The 16,462-nt window shown below is 45.7% G+C and overlaps 1 protein-coding gene across 1 annotated transcript in view; it reads right to left on the minus strand.

Moving 5' to 3' along the window:
* hecw2a (HECT, C2 and WW domain containing E3 ubiquitin protein ligase 2a) overlaps positions 1-15,223 on the minus strand; it is a gene marked incomplete at its 5' end in the record, with an annotated part of 28,638 nt that extends 13,415 nt beyond the window's left edge. Inside the window, 15 exons of the mRNA XM_079276774.1 lie at positions 945-1,079; positions 1,285-1,470; positions 2,455-2,579; positions 2,905-3,011; positions 3,465-3,615; positions 4,282-4,374; positions 4,545-4,845; positions 5,427-6,283; positions 6,370-6,470; positions 6,615-6,754; positions 6,925-7,094; positions 8,656-8,722; positions 9,463-9,557; positions 9,822-9,929; positions 14,848-15,223. Of these exons, the coding sequence (XP_079132900.1) occupies positions 945-1,079; positions 1,285-1,470; positions 2,455-2,579; positions 2,905-3,011; positions 3,465-3,615; positions 4,282-4,374; positions 4,545-4,845; positions 5,427-6,283; positions 6,370-6,470; positions 6,615-6,754; positions 6,925-7,094; positions 8,656-8,722; positions 9,463-9,557; positions 9,822-9,929; positions 14,848-15,223 (3,012 nt within the window). The remainder of the gene's footprint in view (positions 1-944; positions 1,080-1,284; positions 1,471-2,454; positions 2,580-2,904; positions 3,012-3,464; positions 3,616-4,281; positions 4,375-4,544; positions 4,846-5,426; positions 6,284-6,369; positions 6,471-6,614; positions 6,755-6,924; positions 7,095-8,655; positions 8,723-9,462; positions 9,558-9,821; positions 9,930-14,847) is intronic.
* Between the last annotated feature and the right edge of the window lie 1,239 nt (positions 15,224-16,462).

Here is a 16,462-nt window from a genome sequence, read left to right on the forward strand (position 1 = left end):
AACACATGAATGAGACTGCAGTTGTTTTTGGCTGTTTTGTAACTCCTCCAATTTGGATATAAACAATGTAAGGGGCTTTTGACTTGCACTGGCATGCTTGGTGTTCAGGTGGCGACGTAAATAAGAGCTTCAGACTGTTAGCCAGAACCTCACTGCACACCACGCACTGTGGCTTTGGGCAATCTGCGTTGCCAATCCAAGTGAAGCCCAGACACAGATACTTTTCATCATATTTCCTCTTTTTTTTCCCAGTCTGATGCTCACTCTCGTTTCCTCTTTTTTCACCTTGACTCCGCGATGGGCCGATGTGCTCCCGATTTGTCTGTGCTGCACCTCTCCGTTCCCCTCGCCTCCAATTCCTCTCTCTCTCTCTGTCCCTCTCCTCTTTTACGACTGATAGCTTCAGACAGTTTTTAAATTAAAATTACATTTTTTTTAAATATTTAATATTATTACACCATCAGACCGCCATTACACTTTTCCTCTCGCGCACCCCCTAGAGGCAGCTCGCGCACCCCCAGGGGTGCGCGCACCCCACTTTGGGAATCCCTGGCCTATGTCAAGACTCAACAGTGTTAGGCCGTGTTATTTTGTGTTTTCTGAAAAACCTGAAAAAATGACTGAGGCCATTATTTTAGGAAGGTGACGATATGAAATATTTGACATACGGTCTGTTTATGAAGCTTTTCTTCAGTCATTCTGGGGACACAGGAGGATATCTAGAAGGACTAAGTCAAAAGCAGCTTTGTTTCAAAACGAGGTAATGTTTCACTCTTTTCCATCGGACTAGCGTTGTACTGAAACAGCACTGATGCCCTTGCTTGGTGAACTAGCAGGATAACGCTCACAAAGCATTTTTCTCCTTCAAACCGGCCTCTCTAAACGTCGCAGTGTCTCTCCTAGTCTTAAGTTGACAAGTGGTGCAGCGGTGGCTAGTCTCTCACCTCCCCTGCACTGTGGCTGCGCTGGCGGCTCAGGTGCTGGCGGTGGGCCAGCAGCCCGGTGGAGCGAGAGCTCTGGAGGGGAAGCCGCGGGTCGATGAAGGTCGTGGAGCGACAGTTGTGATCCACAAAGAAGGGCTGAGGATTGAGATGCGAACACCCGCGGTCAGGCATGGATAAAGTCCACTACGTGCACACAGAAACACATCTTCACATGCAGTACACTCAACGGGAGGACTATAAAGACAAAACAGCAGCAAAGACCACTGGACAGCTGAGCAGAGGTTACAATCAGTGGACGCACTTCAGGGTCATCCCAGGTCGAAGGTCAACACATACACACCTTCCCGGTATGGTCGTGCTTCATCTCCCAGCCGCGGGGAAGCTCCAGCTGCTTGTTGGAGAACATGTTGAGGAAGGTGACGAGGTCGCGGTTGTGCTGGTAGCGCTCAAAGTAATGGGCGTCCCGACGCACCTTGCTGATCATGTGCTTCAGGCAGGTGTTGCTCGTAAACATGCGGTAGGCACTCTGGGCAGAGAGGGCAGAGAGGTGAGGTCATCAGAGAGGGACAGGAGAGAGACTAGAGAGCAGCTCCGGGCTCATTTCACTTCAATTGTTCAAGATGGAAGACGGTGTGGATAATATCTTTCCCAATGATTAATGTTTTTTTGAACCATTTGAAATAAATGCTAGACATCCTCGGCCATAACATGATTAGTGTAGGATCAATACTGCATACAGCAAGGCGTTCAAATTGTTCAAATGTCACTTTGCTGTGCATCTGTCATGGATCTCATCCATCATATCCATGTGGCGCTGGAGACTTTGAATTGATTTAACGGAGGTTTGAAATGGTTTTTAGTCAGCATTCAAAAACTGGAAGTCACTAGGGCTGCAAAGTATCCATTTAATTATGGATTCATTTGTCTTTTTTTAAATTAAATTAGTCTAAAAAAGTTTTTTTTTAAATAAAGTATAAAGCCCAAATAAAGTAATGTTTTAAATGATCAAGTCACCCAATTTACAATTTACAGAAAAATGTTTAGACCCTTTATAACATATCTTAAAACATTATTAACGACCTATATTGCCACATATTTTGTGACCACCTGTATGTAGCAATGCAGATCATTTTGGCTCTTTGCTATTTGCCCCTAAAAGCAGCACTGCACATAAACCAAAACTATCTGCATGTCCAAGTACAAATGGAGGTAAGTGAGAAAATGACTGCCGTCATTGCTCAATGCATGTGACACACTGGTTAACTATTTCAGCACTCTGTGTGACTCCTGCTGAACAACAGCACTGGGCCTTACACTCTTACACCACTGTACTGAAGCGTAGCGCTGTGTGGCATTCATTCAGGCAGCAGTTACTATATCTGAGTCCCATGACTGTGATGAGTACTCGGACATTAAATCAGTCAGAATGCTGTGTTTGAGAACAGTGTGTCCGCTTGAATGTAGACAGATAAAAGGAGAACAGGGTCAAAGGTGACGGAGGAGGACTGACGGGGTTCGAATGCAGCACGGTGAAGAAGTCGGGGCTGCACAGGAACTTGGCGCTGGGGGACTGCAGCAGCAGGGAGAGACGCGAGCGACCGCTGGAGTGAGCGACTGCACTCTCTCGTCGGTATTCTGCAACGAGATCAACACATACTAGTCAAACCTCGAGACGCTAACGAAAGCAGATCATTTCATCGTCAACATTTCATATCCAGCATTATGCGTCAGGGATATAAAAGAAAACATCTCCACATACCACCGCTATTCTGAGACGGTTGTGTACCACATTTATCAGACCGTAGTATTTCAAGAGACAAATAATTTTCAAGAGGTGAATCATTTAATTGGGCAAATTGTTTTGTTTTTTTCTCAAAATGAGTACAGAATTCCTGTGAACGACACCTCAAATTTTTTTCAATTTGTGTGTTTTTTCTGTAATATGTTTCATGAAACCAACCAGAAATGGAGTGAGGCATCAGTTCACCCTCTGGTTCAGGAGGCAGGTCAACGGGGTTTTCCTCCGACCGATCGCTGTTGGTTATGGTCCTCCTGATGCTCTGGTACCTGTGATCGAGAGTTAAGATGAAGTCACTGTGGTGAAAGTAGAGTTTTGCACTATTTTAGCAAAGAATGCACACTTATGAATACAACTATGTACTGAACATGTTTCACTAGAAGTCAAATCAAAGACGTAAAGGGAAGCATTTTGAGCAAAAAAAGTTGCATTCATTTCTCTATTGAAAGTCTTACAATCAGAGTTTGCAACTTTTAACTGTTTTTCTGTCTTTCATGAAGCATAAATTCTTAAATGGGAAATGGACTGTAATTGTGTAGCGCTTTTCTGGTCTTCCGACCACTCAAAGCGCTTCAACACTACATGTTCATTCACCCATTCATACACGGAAGGCAGGGGCTACAATGCAAGGGGCCTCCTGCTCATCATCTAACCATGCTTCTAAATAATGGCATTTAGAAACACGACGGTTATTGCAATACATTTCTCTTCACAAAGCCCACCTGCGGTTGAGTTGCTCCATCTGCTGAATGGAGTTGGAGCGGGTCAGGCCCTGCGGGGCAGGAGGTCCGGTGGGACGCTGCCACGTGGTGGTCCTGTTCACGTGGTCCACGAAGAAGATCCTCCCGTGGCTGTCGATCCGAGCCTCCCAGTCTGAAAGGAAATGAATAATTGATACACAGTAGGTGTTTAATGTCTCGGGGGGACATAACTGTATAAATAAATACCCGCCAACGATTAATGACAGATGATAACACCAACAGCTGAATATAAAGCATATACAACCCCTGTTGTGAGACATATACTCTATTTTAAGGTCAGAAATCTATTTCATGATGTACTGTATTTGTGCCAGAATTTGCATGAACAAAACGATAACTGAAAGTATACAGACATGCTCGTGACATGAATGTCAGTGCCAGATTTAGTCAAGATATACAACTCAAAATGTTATGGTGGCACGAGATGAAAATTCAAAGGATCACTTAAGACATTAGGATTTATCCTCTGGGGAGGATGAACTTCTGTTTAACCATTTATGGTTTGGTAGACCGATATATTGACTGACAGACATTGGCGTCCCTCTAGTGTGGCTAAAACTAAATGCAAAACCTCAGATCATTGTATTCACGTCCTCTTTCCAACACTTCTCATCATGGAGTAACAAATCGCCGGGTTAATAGTCATTCTTTAGGGAATTTGGAATTAGTTTGTGGTAGTTTTTAGTCAGGGTCATTCAGTACTACATAGACACATACACATACAAACACAGATGCATTAACACAAAGACACGGTGCATGCAGACACACACACACTCACTGGGGGGTAGAGGCTCGTCCACACGTTGGTATCGGTGGATGTCATGACGCACAGTAGGAAGCGAACGAACAAGATGGCCGTTAACGTGATTGCCTGAACACGGAAACATACAAAAGACAGATTTTGTATTAATGCGATGAAAATGGTAAGAAATATTGTGTGAATGGCACTTACTGTTCAGTGAACTTTTAAGCAAACATTTTTTGTAGGAATTCAAAAAATGTCCTCTGCAAAAAACACTGGGTCCATCTATGGTTGAGTACCTTCCTCTCCATCTGTGTCTGTGGTGGCTTGCTCTGAATCAGCGGAGCTGGCCTCTTCGTGCGGCTTCGCCTCCTCCCCTGCCCGTCTTTCAGCCACGCCCCCCTTAGCCTGCAGGCTCAGCCTCCTCACGCTGATCTCCTTGACCACCGCTGGCTCGCTGGGCCGGGGGGCTTCTCCTGCAGCCTCGGCGATGGCGACCTGCCCGCCCCCTTCGTCGTCTACGGCGTGATTGGTTGGTGGGGTTCCGGAAACGACGTCTCCCCCCGGATCTATGGCCGTCTCTGCTCCCTCCTCCGCTTCCTACAGAATAAAAGTATAATAGTGTGGGAAAACAACAGACACAATGATAATTATTGTAGATTATAGACAGGATTTCATGCTGATGTACGTGAATCTCAGCTACATTGTTATGCAGGGCATTCACACCTACTGGTCCAAAATAGTCAGTCAACTACAATAGCAGCTCACAACAAGAGGCCGTCACCAAGGCAACAACAAGAAAGCTGAGAAATGGTCAACACTATGCTAATACGCATCGGTGCTTAGGCGCAAATGCAAAGAAAACAACAATCATCGAGCATTTGTCTGAAAAACCTCTATGAAAAGTGGATACAGATCACTTAAACGTGGCATGATGGTGCTTTGGCAGATTGTTATGGTGCCCTGTCACACGAACACAGCTGGGGCTAGGACCCAGTGGAGACTGCTGCTCCGTAGAATGTGTGCACTGTGGGGACAGTAATGACACTCAGCCACCGCAGAGTGGACTGTGGCTTCACATCCACTCAGAGATAAAGAAGATTAAGAAATGGTATGGTGACATTTGACAAAAGACACAAGATGAATCACGGGTCGTGACCATATAAGGAAAATGAACTCACCACAGCAGTCGTCACTGTGATTGGGCAGCTCTCTGACGATGAGAAGACCGTCTGCGGGGCTGTTGCCATGGAGTAGGTGTCAATCTCTGAGGAGGGGTCCTCGCCAGGCCCCCTTCCTTCCTCGTGCACGTCCCCCTCTGGCACGGCATTATGGGATACAGCCTCTGTGAAAGGAGCTTCCTCCACTTCGGAGAAGACGTCCGGCTCCAAAACATCCTCCAAGTCCAGACCTGCCCCCACCTCCAGGGCCACTTCCGTCTCAGGGGGCTCGTCTTCTGTCGCACCGCCCGCGCCCTCGGGCTCCTCCTCCAGCACTGAGGGCTCCAGCCGCCCTGGCCCCTGCTGGAACTCGGGAAACGGGTCATCTTCATCGAGGCCGCCGTTGTCTGGAGGTTCTCCATTCATCAGCAGCGGTGACAGCGGCACCGGAATGATGTCATTGGCCCCGGACCTCTCGTCGTCCTCGTCAGAATCAATGTGCAACATGGCGCTGAGCCTTGTGTGAGTTGGGAAGCTGGAGCGCAGTCTGGGCGAGGCCGCACCCAGGGGCCTCTCACCGGGGCCTTTGGGGGCCTCGATAGCATCCAGGCCCTCGCTGAGTGACCTCTGGAGCATTTCGTGGCAAGACAGGCTCTCGTGCTCCACAAATCTAGCCCGGGATCCAACAAAAGGCAGGTCCTTTGCTGGGTAGGCCGTGGCCCCGCCTTCCCACATGCTGTGGGAGCCCTGGGAGCCGGTGGGAGAAGGGCCCGAAGAGACCAGCCCTGGAAGATGGTGGGGCAGGTCCTCATCATCGGACGGAGTCCCTGGAGCTCCATTCATGGGAGAGAGGCCAATGATAGACTCAGGAGAGGCACCTGCAGGAGCACAACAGGTTGTGTTTCCATGTTGGAAAAGACAAATTTCAAGAAAACCCACTCAATTTAAAGACCGATTGATTTACCGTCAGGCCCAGTCGACGTGAGCTCCACTTTGAACTGCAAATTGCCGCTTACATGTTCAGTAGGCAGGCGGCGACACAGGGGGAAGCTCACAGGCTGGACTCTGGACAGAGAAACACCATGACATCTGTGACATTGCACACGTCAAATTCAAGTCCTAACATCTGTCCTTCTGACTGAACTGAAGTTACATGGAGCGCACATAGTGTATGTTCCGTCTGTGTGTGGGAACCTGCGTTTCACCTACCCCGGTATTTTGTCGATAAGCCGCTGCACGGGGATGGTGAGCTGACCGAGGAAGCGCTTGATGATCGGTCGACTTTTCGCAAACTTGTCCTTCACCTCGATGTACAGGATGTCCGTCATTAGTGCCACAAACGTGTACTTCTGCAGAGAGGCAGACAGACATAGACACTCAGTACTTTGTGTGGCTAGTATATCTGTTTGAAAGAGAATGTGTGTGAACGAGTGTATAAACACATCCTCTGTGTATGTGAAAAAGCATGCTCAGTGTCGTGGTGCAGTGCGGTGTATTTGAAGCCCAATAAAAACGTCACCTCTCCATGCCAGACGGGGTTGGTGGTGTTGGCGATGATGGCCGATCGCCGCTCCTGTCCGTGGTGGCTGAAGATAGGGAAGACGCTCCTCTTCCCTGGGTGGATGGACATCTTCAGGTACGGGTCCGGATTGAAAAACATTCCCTTCTTCAGGCCGGTGGCACGCAGATCTGTGGCAACGCGTTAGTGACAGCAGGCTTGTGAAGAGGAGAGGGGTAAATACTATGATCGCGTCAACATGCTGATGTTTAGCATGTTAGCACGCTAACATTTGCTAACTAGCACAACTGAACACAAAGTACAGCTGAGACAGATGGGACTGTCAGTGGTTTTGCAGATAATAATAATATTTGGTCATCGAGCAAAGCATTGGATGCATAATGACAAACAGAAGACGGTTGCTTCGGGTGACGAGATGCTATGGCAAAGGCAGGGCATATAAATGCTATGGCTGGCAGCTCTCATGGATTTTGCTGCATTTTTGTCTTAATTTGTTGACTTTTTTGCGTTTATCACTGGAGTGCTTATGACATATGACAGAATACAGACAATACAGTCAATCAACATCGGAGAAGAAAGTGTGGGGATTGGATGAATTTGTCGGGAGTGGAACTGGAGACGATCACTGCCAAAGGTCCACGACCCGGCAAGACCGGCCTGACCAACACCACTGAAATCAATGGGTCGACTGCCCCAGGGAGGAGAGCCGTGTGAAGCTAAGCTAACCCAGCTAAGACCTAAGGCTGCTCCACTACCTGGCTAATGTTTGATTTCAGGCTAACCCAGCAACAGGGGGTCGGTTACTGTGTCCACATCTCTACAGAGACCTTGCTCTATCGTGGCGTCCAGGGTCAAGCAGCACTTGACTGGCTGACCGCAGCAGAGACGGCTGGACGAGAGGAGGGTGACTCCGTTTACATCAATCATGTTTAGTGCACAAACAATTCAAATGTGATGGACGATGTTCCCTGATTTTGAATTTTTAATGTGAATATGTCGGCCATATTGACCAGAGAATTGTTTTGTTGCTGCTGTTTGCGTTCCTCCTGATCCAAGTATTTCTTTGAATGCAATTGTTTAGTTTGTCATGTTTGTCTTCTGTAGAAAATGGGCTACACCTGCCTTTTCGTTGTGTTCAATAATGACAACAAATGAACCTTGAATGTCTTCGTCATGTTATAGCCCCTTCCTCTAAGCCTCTGACTACTCCACAACTGCACCAGAGCACTAGGGCATGAACTCCCTGCTGGTTTAGTAATGTTTTCATCTGGAAGAATGGTAACTATTAGAGCTGGCGGCTGATAAAACAGCTGAAAGCTTCTGTTGCAACAGATAATTAAAACAAGCTGTAGTGGACATGTGACTGCTGTCGTTTTCCTGTTTACGTCTTATTAAAAGATGGTGATACCAACCGACTTCTTTAGAAAACTGATAACATTCCATGTATTTCTCCGTCGGGAAAGCACCTCTTTAAATTCCGAGATCACTGTGTTTCCTGAAGCCAGCTTTTAATGTTTACTCTCGCTTTCCCCCGGAGGACTGTGAGACAAACATGAGGAGGAGATTACATCACTCAGCTAAAAGACAAAAGTCTGTCAGTGTTTTTGAAGGCTTTGGTAAATTGACTTACAGCTGTCGACTCCAGATTTCTTTTTCGGTTTGTTATTGAGAACGATTACGCGACAAAAATAATCTGAACAGCAGTTTCAACACGCAAACCTCTCAACTCACCTGTCAAAGTAAAGCTGATCAGTTTTCGCGGATGTTCGATGCCCACCTGCTCTGCCAGGCCCTCCACCTGAGGGGGGAACAGACAACGTCACACTCGTGCTCACACACATCTGTGTGTCTGTCCGACTAAATTCACTGGAATCTAAATGCTAATACAGGAGACAACTTGGCAGGTGGAGGGAATCATCTGTAGTGAAAGGAGGCAGCGAGGATGCACTGCTCATTGGTACACGCATGGTTTAACATAGTAAACAAACGTCGGTGTCTGCCTGAACCACCTCCATTATGTACAAATCATGTGAACTTTGCAGGACTGCTAACAGTGTTCAAAGAATTCTATACATTCGTGCAACAATCAGATCTTGAAATAATTGTACCTCATTACTATTACTTGGTATAAACTTCATCCTTAATGTCTCATTTTAACCATGATGATAATACCAAGCCTGGGACTCAGAGTGCCTTAATCCCAAACCCAAAATCACACAACCTTGCACTTCTATCTTTGTGAGAACACTCAGTGACATATTGTATTCCGAAGCATCTTACCCTAACCCGAACCATCACTACTACTGCCTGACCCCAACCCTTACCCAAACCCTAATCTAAACCTAAACCCCATTCTAACCCGAACTCTAACACAGGAGGTCTATCTTAAAGTGAGGACCGGACAAAATGTCCTCATTTTTAACAAAAATGTCCACAATCGGAAAGTCTCAAACTCAAATTGGTCCTGCAGATATCTGCAGGCATGCACACTCACGCACACACACAGACACACACACACACACACGCACACACACGGACCAGGACTGCAGGGTTCTTCACTGTGATGCAGGGGGTCGTGGCTCTCAGGGCTCCGCTCACTCCATGGTAGTACTTGAAACAGATCTTAGTCTCAGCTGCAGAGGAAGCAGCAAAGAGTTATGGGATGTGGAAGTAGTGCAAACGTTATCTACCTGTTGCTGACCATAACACAGTAGTTGTACTGAGGATTCTGTGTGTTTTGACGATTTAACATGATCTTATTTAAACCATTTTTACCTTTTATTCCAGAAGAACATTAACATCTTTGATCATTAAAAGCTTCAAAATACTAAGTGAAGAAAAATATTTTGAAAGAATGCAATGAAAGTATTGTCAGGGTACTCTGTGTGGTAACTTACGCTCCATAAAGTAGTGCCCGGGCTCCAGCCTCCAGACAATCTGACCCTTCTGGGTGCCGTTCACCCCTCTGTTCTTACAGTCCCACACGTTGGACGGACTGGTTTCATCTGCAGAAGCGGGGAACTGTTAGTAACGTGTGTGTGTGCGTGTGTTTATATTCTGGACACGCTTCCTGTGTTGACGTTCCCTTTTGATTTCTAACCAGAGAACGTTAAACACGACCAAAGGCTCAAGGACATTCTCACACACACACACGCACACATACACACACTGACTCTATGATATTTGCTGGCTTTTATCCCACTGTTCTTGTCATCCTCTTGTTGTTATGTCTATGTATTGTCTTAATATTGTCTTTCAATAAAAAATATTTATATAAATATTTAAAAAAAAATTTAAATAAAAAAAAAACACGACCAACAACAGATGACCGCACTCTAGCTCTGGATCCTGCTCTCGCTGAGGAAAATCTGCTCCGTCTCTCAGTGTGTTTAGTCTGCGGACTCTTGTCTTCCAAAAAAACACAAGTTTGCCTTTAATCAGTGAAATACACTCCCAAAATAGCCTCCCTGCAACCTCTACCCAGAAGGACAAAACAGCAAACTTCCTCTGAGTTAAAAACAGGGAGGGGGAATTCCGCTGTACGTAGCACTTTCTCACAGATTAATGAAGCACCAAACTCAGCTGCCGGGTGGAGAGAGTCGCGAGAGGAGTGTGTGCATGTTTGAAGGGGAGTGGAGGATGGGGAGGGCAAGTCGCTTATCATTGAATGTCTGCTTGGTCGAGGAAAGCGGCAGCCCCTCCTGGGTATGAGAACCTAGAGCAGGTAATGAAGTCCTGGCGGCCCTCGTGATCGATGGCAAGTGACCCGACGCCCTGCCAGGCACCGGCGGTTTGCACTATCTCTTTCTCCCATACTGCATTCTCCCCTGAGAGGGAAGCGTTTGGAAAACATGTGATCAGCTAATCCAGTCCTGGAGGTCATCAGAAACGGATGGTTTGGTAAACGAGTTGAAGCGATCACAAACTGCATTCTTTTCTAGAATAATCTACTGCCGGGTGTTGTACTGCAGGTTTGTTTGACCTCTCGGAAGTCAAAGACGCCCGCTGCTCTCAGAAATCCATAATGAACACAATACATCATGCTGAACAGCTCACAAGGCTGCAATTTCCCTCCCAACGCCGCCGGATTATATCAGTAATTATCTGGTGTAAAGAGACAACTTTTTTTTGCGTCACGTTTTAATGTACTGTAAAAGTGGAACAACACTGCTTCTGTAGTTCCTTTAATCATATATGTCAGGGCAGCAGTGTGTCTCCAACAGCAGTTTTCAATAAATATTTAGAAACCAGTGGAAGCAGATCAGGTTTTCATCATTATTAGATTAAAATAAAATGACACTTTAGACTAGAGCGCTGAAGTAGAACCAAAACTTCTGTTTTCTGTCCCAGAAGTAAGAAAACCTCATTTAACCACAAATCCTGTGTAACAGTACGTCGGTTCATTTCATATGTCTGGATGAGGACGGTACATCTTTAAGAAACTATTTAATAACTCTGTTTATTCAGAGGGTCACTTCAGTCATTTACAGTAGGATTATACTTCCATTAAGTAAGAGACTCTCAAGTGACCGATTTAAAATTGTAATCAACACAGTTGAAGATATTTTTAGTCCGTTGTACGAGTTAAACTCTAAAAACACTGGCGTGTACGTTTCCCATGATGCCCCCTCCCTCCCTGGTAAACATTCTAATGTCATATGCTGACAAATGAATCGGTTAACTTTGGGAAGATCGCAAAGATTTGAACTTCCATTGACAGCGTCTGTACTCGTCACCCATTTGTCTTAGAATATGTAAAGTACACCACAGAAGCTCGCTTCATTTCGTTTTGAAAGAAATGCGTAGGGCTGGGCGATATGGCCTAAAAAAAAAATCTCCGATTTTTTTTACAAAAAATCCGATTCACGATTTAAATCGATTTTTTTCCCCCAAAATTTTTTGCAGATGACAGAAGCTGTTGAAAACATTTTTTTCTTTTATTTTGTGATGATTTTCCCAAGTAGGTTGATAAAAATAAAGTGCAAACAAAACCTGAACATTGTAGAAAGGTGCCTGTAGTATACAAAAAGTATTTGGTCACTCTTTTGTTTGCCTGAATCATTTAAATATAAAATTAAATTAAACATAACATTAAATGGCATTAAATAGTAGCCTTCCATTGTAAACAACTGTGCAAATGTAACTTTTTACAGTAAGCTTTTCTAACTGAATACACTGATACAAACACAGCATGAAATAAAATGTATATGACCCTTTAACATTCACATTTTCAAAAGTGCAACATCTGATCTAACATCAACATAACATATTTTGCACAGTAAATAAGTGCATGTAAACAAAATCAAGTGCATTCACAACATAACCAACAGTATTAAACAGTAGTGCATGTTTTTTCTAAATATTTTTTGCCAGGAAGACAAGCCTGTCTACTACCTCTGGCTTCAGGCATGCACGGTGGCATGTAACAATGCCCCCCCCCACACACTGAAAAGCCTCTCAGAGGGGGCACTTGTAGCTGGCACAGAGAGGTATTTCTTTGCTAAAGTACTTAGCCTTGGAAAGTTAAGTTGGTGACGCTTCCACCAGTCAAGTGGATCGGTGTCTGGGTCAACCTGCTGGACCACAGGTCAGTTGTTGCGGAGTAGAATGACATCCCCTCCAGCTCCGCAGAGATCCTTTGGCGTGTACTATTGTACAGCCGAGGCAAGGCAACGTCAGAAAAATGTTTACGGCTTGGTAGCACGTACCTGGGGTCCAAAGCTTTGAGACGGTGAATAAACCCCGGCTTTTCCACGGTGTATATGGGCACCATATCTTTTGCGATATACATCGCGACTGCATCCGTGATGGCTTTCCACCGGGCACTCTTCTTCTCATGCGGAGCACAGTTGGTGAATGTCTCCAAAATGCTGGGTTGTTGTTGTGAGGTGGCGGCGGCGGCGGCCAGCAGTGAAGCTGCTGGCCGCCATTGTTTTAGTTTGTAAACAATGCGCGCGCACTCTACTACGGGAACCCAACGGGGGGGAGGGGTGGGGGCGATTTTCTCGATTTTCAATAAAACACATCGCCTTAAAGCACACATTCGAATTAATCGATTAAATCGATTTATCGCCCAGCCCTAGAAATGCGTGATGGGAGAAGCTGGTGGAACAGCCGTTAACCCAGAGGTGACGTCGGGCCTTCAGCTCTCTACTATGTGACTACAACAGCGTAGAAGACACTGACTGTTCATAACAAATGTGCTGATTGTACACCGCTGCTCCTGTATTGCTTTTCAGCTGGATGGACAGATGAGCCCGATAGCCTTCCTCAGCACACAGCTCAGTGCACCCCCCCCTGTCAAATTCCTGTATCTAAGCAGGATACATTATCGGAGACCACCTCGGAGAGACGCGAGCTTTGTGATGTGTGTATGTTATTGTACACCGAGGCAGAGCTGTTCCATGTCGACTCAGCCTCCAGCCAGTGTAAAGTCTCATCAGCTCCTGTTGCAGTATTGACTCGGAGTTGGAAGCTCCTGCACAAGACTCCCCCTTTCTATTCTCAGCTCCCGGTGGTAAAACACCCGGGTCAGCAGAAAAAGCTTTGAGGACAGGTAGGGTCTAGTCAGCTCAGGTCCTGGACATTGTCGGGGTGCAGAGTACTCTGATTACTTATTTGTTGCAACGTAACGTAATGTGTTAGTTTGCAATCAGTCATTTCGTTATGTTTCAAATAAGCAATTCTATAATCTTTGAAGAAGCACCAGCTTAGCACAGCTCCACAACACTGGTGGGACGGAAAGCTTTGGGTTCGGCCAAAGCTGTCTCTGTGAGGGACGTTAACGAGCTGGTGGAGGAGATGCTACCAATATCTACTGTAGAGTCCTCATCATTAAGTAACATTTATAAAATCCTTATAACATGGAGGGAACAGTGCCTGACGGAAACATATAATAAAGAGCTGTAGAGGAGGAGCTATGGTGTTCTATGGCTTCTGCCTGCAGAGATAAAGAGGCTGTAGACCAGGCTGAGCATGGATGTCAATACATTCAAAAGCTCGAACAAGTTACTTTTTTCAGAATGCAACTCTGTAAAGTATCCAGTTGCTTATTAATGTCAGTAACGTTGTAATGTAACAAGTTACCTTTAAAAGTGTTTAATCATTACCCATCACTGGTTATTTGGGCTTGACGGCTCAGAAAGTTGACCCGATACGTTGACGATAGTCGACAATCATGAGAGAACGGGCTGAATGTTCTGGTCATGGATCTTATTTACTGTATTACTAGTGACAGCTGTGCTTTTACTACCGTAACACGTCAAGCTGTCTGTGGTGAAAACAGCCCTATGACTCAGAATACACTGGCCAAAGACATAGTAGGTGCTAATTCTCAATACAATTTTATTTTAAAAATTTTAAAAATTTGTAGGGATCTATTGCCATGTGAACACTGTAGTTGCTATGACTTTTAGAATCAAATATTTAACACGATAATATTTTTGATAATTTAATCTATAAATATAATAGTTTAGATACTATTTCCATCAGTAGATTCGGTTGAAAGAGAAAGACCTTTGAGTGATTTCCAATGTTGGGGATCGTTTTGTCAAAGCTGTTGTTTAGTTAATCACATCTCTCTGCTTGCATATTCATAAGCCTGCAATTCATTCTGCATTTATTGCACGATCTGACGTTCTACAAAATCATAATTTTACAAGCGCAAACGTAACGGGATTTAAAGATTTCATTAGCACCATAGGACGGCAACAGGAAGGCCTTGGTCAGCTGCATTCCCTGCATGTTATTATTATTAAGATTTGAGTAATGCAGAAAACACTATCAACACAGCTTTGAGAGTCATTTTTAAGATCAGAACTCAGAAATAAAGATTTTCATCTTTGAGTTGTCCTCGACCTAACCCAGCACGGTTATAAGCAGCTCTACTCGCAACTATATATGTAAAAAAAATCATCATCTCACCAATATGGTACAGCCCGATCCAGTCGGTGGCGTCCACTTCCTCCTTGATGTCCCAGGATATGACGAGGTTCTGGCCGCGGTTCAGCGTGTGCTCCAGAGTGGACGCCGTTAGCGAGGACCGGCTATGGGAGGTCACCAGGTCTGTGTCACTGTTGGCCCGCAGGAGTCCGATAGGGCTGCTGATAGAGGCGGTATCGACGGCGGCCCCGCCCCTCTCCGCCAGGGTCCGCAGGTTGTCTGGGCTGAGGGTGTGCCGGAGGTGGGGGCTCCGCCTTCGTGGAGCTGTCACGTGTTCCCGCCCCCCCACCGCCAGGTTGGGTGGATTGTGGGAACGGGTCCTGGGCGGTAGGACGGCCGTGGCGAGGGAAGGACGCATGTTGAGCGATTGTTGAAGAGGCGACTAGGAGAGGTGGAAGCTGTTGATGGGAAGGTCCAAGAAGAGGAAGAGACGGGTAGCAGCTTCTTATCGATTGGGCTGGTCGTCAAAGTGAAGACGCGTTTTACTGATTCATTCCTGTTGACTCAACCCTCACGTCTACACAGTGAGAGTTGGTTTGAAGAGGCTGTCATGACTGGAAGCATACGTTAGCTTCAGAAGTGATGGTCCGATTCCTTCTTCCCAGAGGCTGCTGTTATCGGCCCTTCTGGTCCTTGAGTCATCTCAGAACTGTTGAAGTAGAAGATGTCCAACAACAGCCACAGTCCTCCACACTCTTATTTCATGTTAGCCAAAGGCGACGGGAGCCTGAAGATGAAGGAAAGAGGAGAGACGGAGAAAACGGTGAGCACAACAAAAGCAATGGTTGCATGCAGTGGGTTGCAATCCAACAAATGAGTGAACAACTCATTCGTTACCAAGGGGGTTTGTTTGTTGTCAAAAAGCCTGTCACCAACACAAACAACCCTCCATCCTTTACTGTACTGACAGCAGAAAAGGATGGAGGAAGTGGATGTGAGGAGGGATTTTTAATGGCTTTATTACTAACTAGAATGGTGAGGTTTAAACACTATTGACTTATTTAAACGATTAAACACTTCTAGGAGTGTATATGATCTTCTTGGAAGGAACAGATCTCCCCACTGTGGAGAAGAGCAGACCGAAATGATCTAAATGATCTAAAGCAGACAGGCAGCTGTATCTGCCTGCCAGGGAGCTCTTCAACCAGCCAATGCCAGTGAGGGAACTGTCAGAGGAGTGCTGTCAGAGTCTCAACCAGAACCATTTTGTTTTAAAAGGAAGGATGGCATGTGACTTCAGAATCCAGCCAAAGGGCAGCTGACTTTATACGGGCAGAGGAGCCGAGTTTTTCTTCCCCAGAGAATCGGTTTGGTAATATTTCGCGAATATGTGCCTGGTGCAGTCACTGAAACCCATGTGGGCTGCTGTCGGCGCTAAGCCCTGATATATTTGGCTTGTTTAAGTGCGTATGTGTCTCAAAGGCTGAGCTGTTCAGTGATGCTTTGAAACCACTGCTTCCTCTGCAGGCCTCAGTGTGTGGTCCGTATGCATCGCTGTATTTAATAATAAAAAAGTTATAAGCCTTCAAATAAGAAAAACTGAAAACCCAAACTTAACGTCACTCAAATTCAAATGACTGAACAGAACTTTCACTGA

Source organism: Melanostigma gelatinosum (assembly GCF_949748355.1).
Source record: "Melanostigma gelatinosum genome assembly, chromosome: 10".
NCBI lineage: Eukaryota > Metazoa > Chordata > Actinopteri > Perciformes > Zoarcidae > Melanostigma > Melanostigma gelatinosum.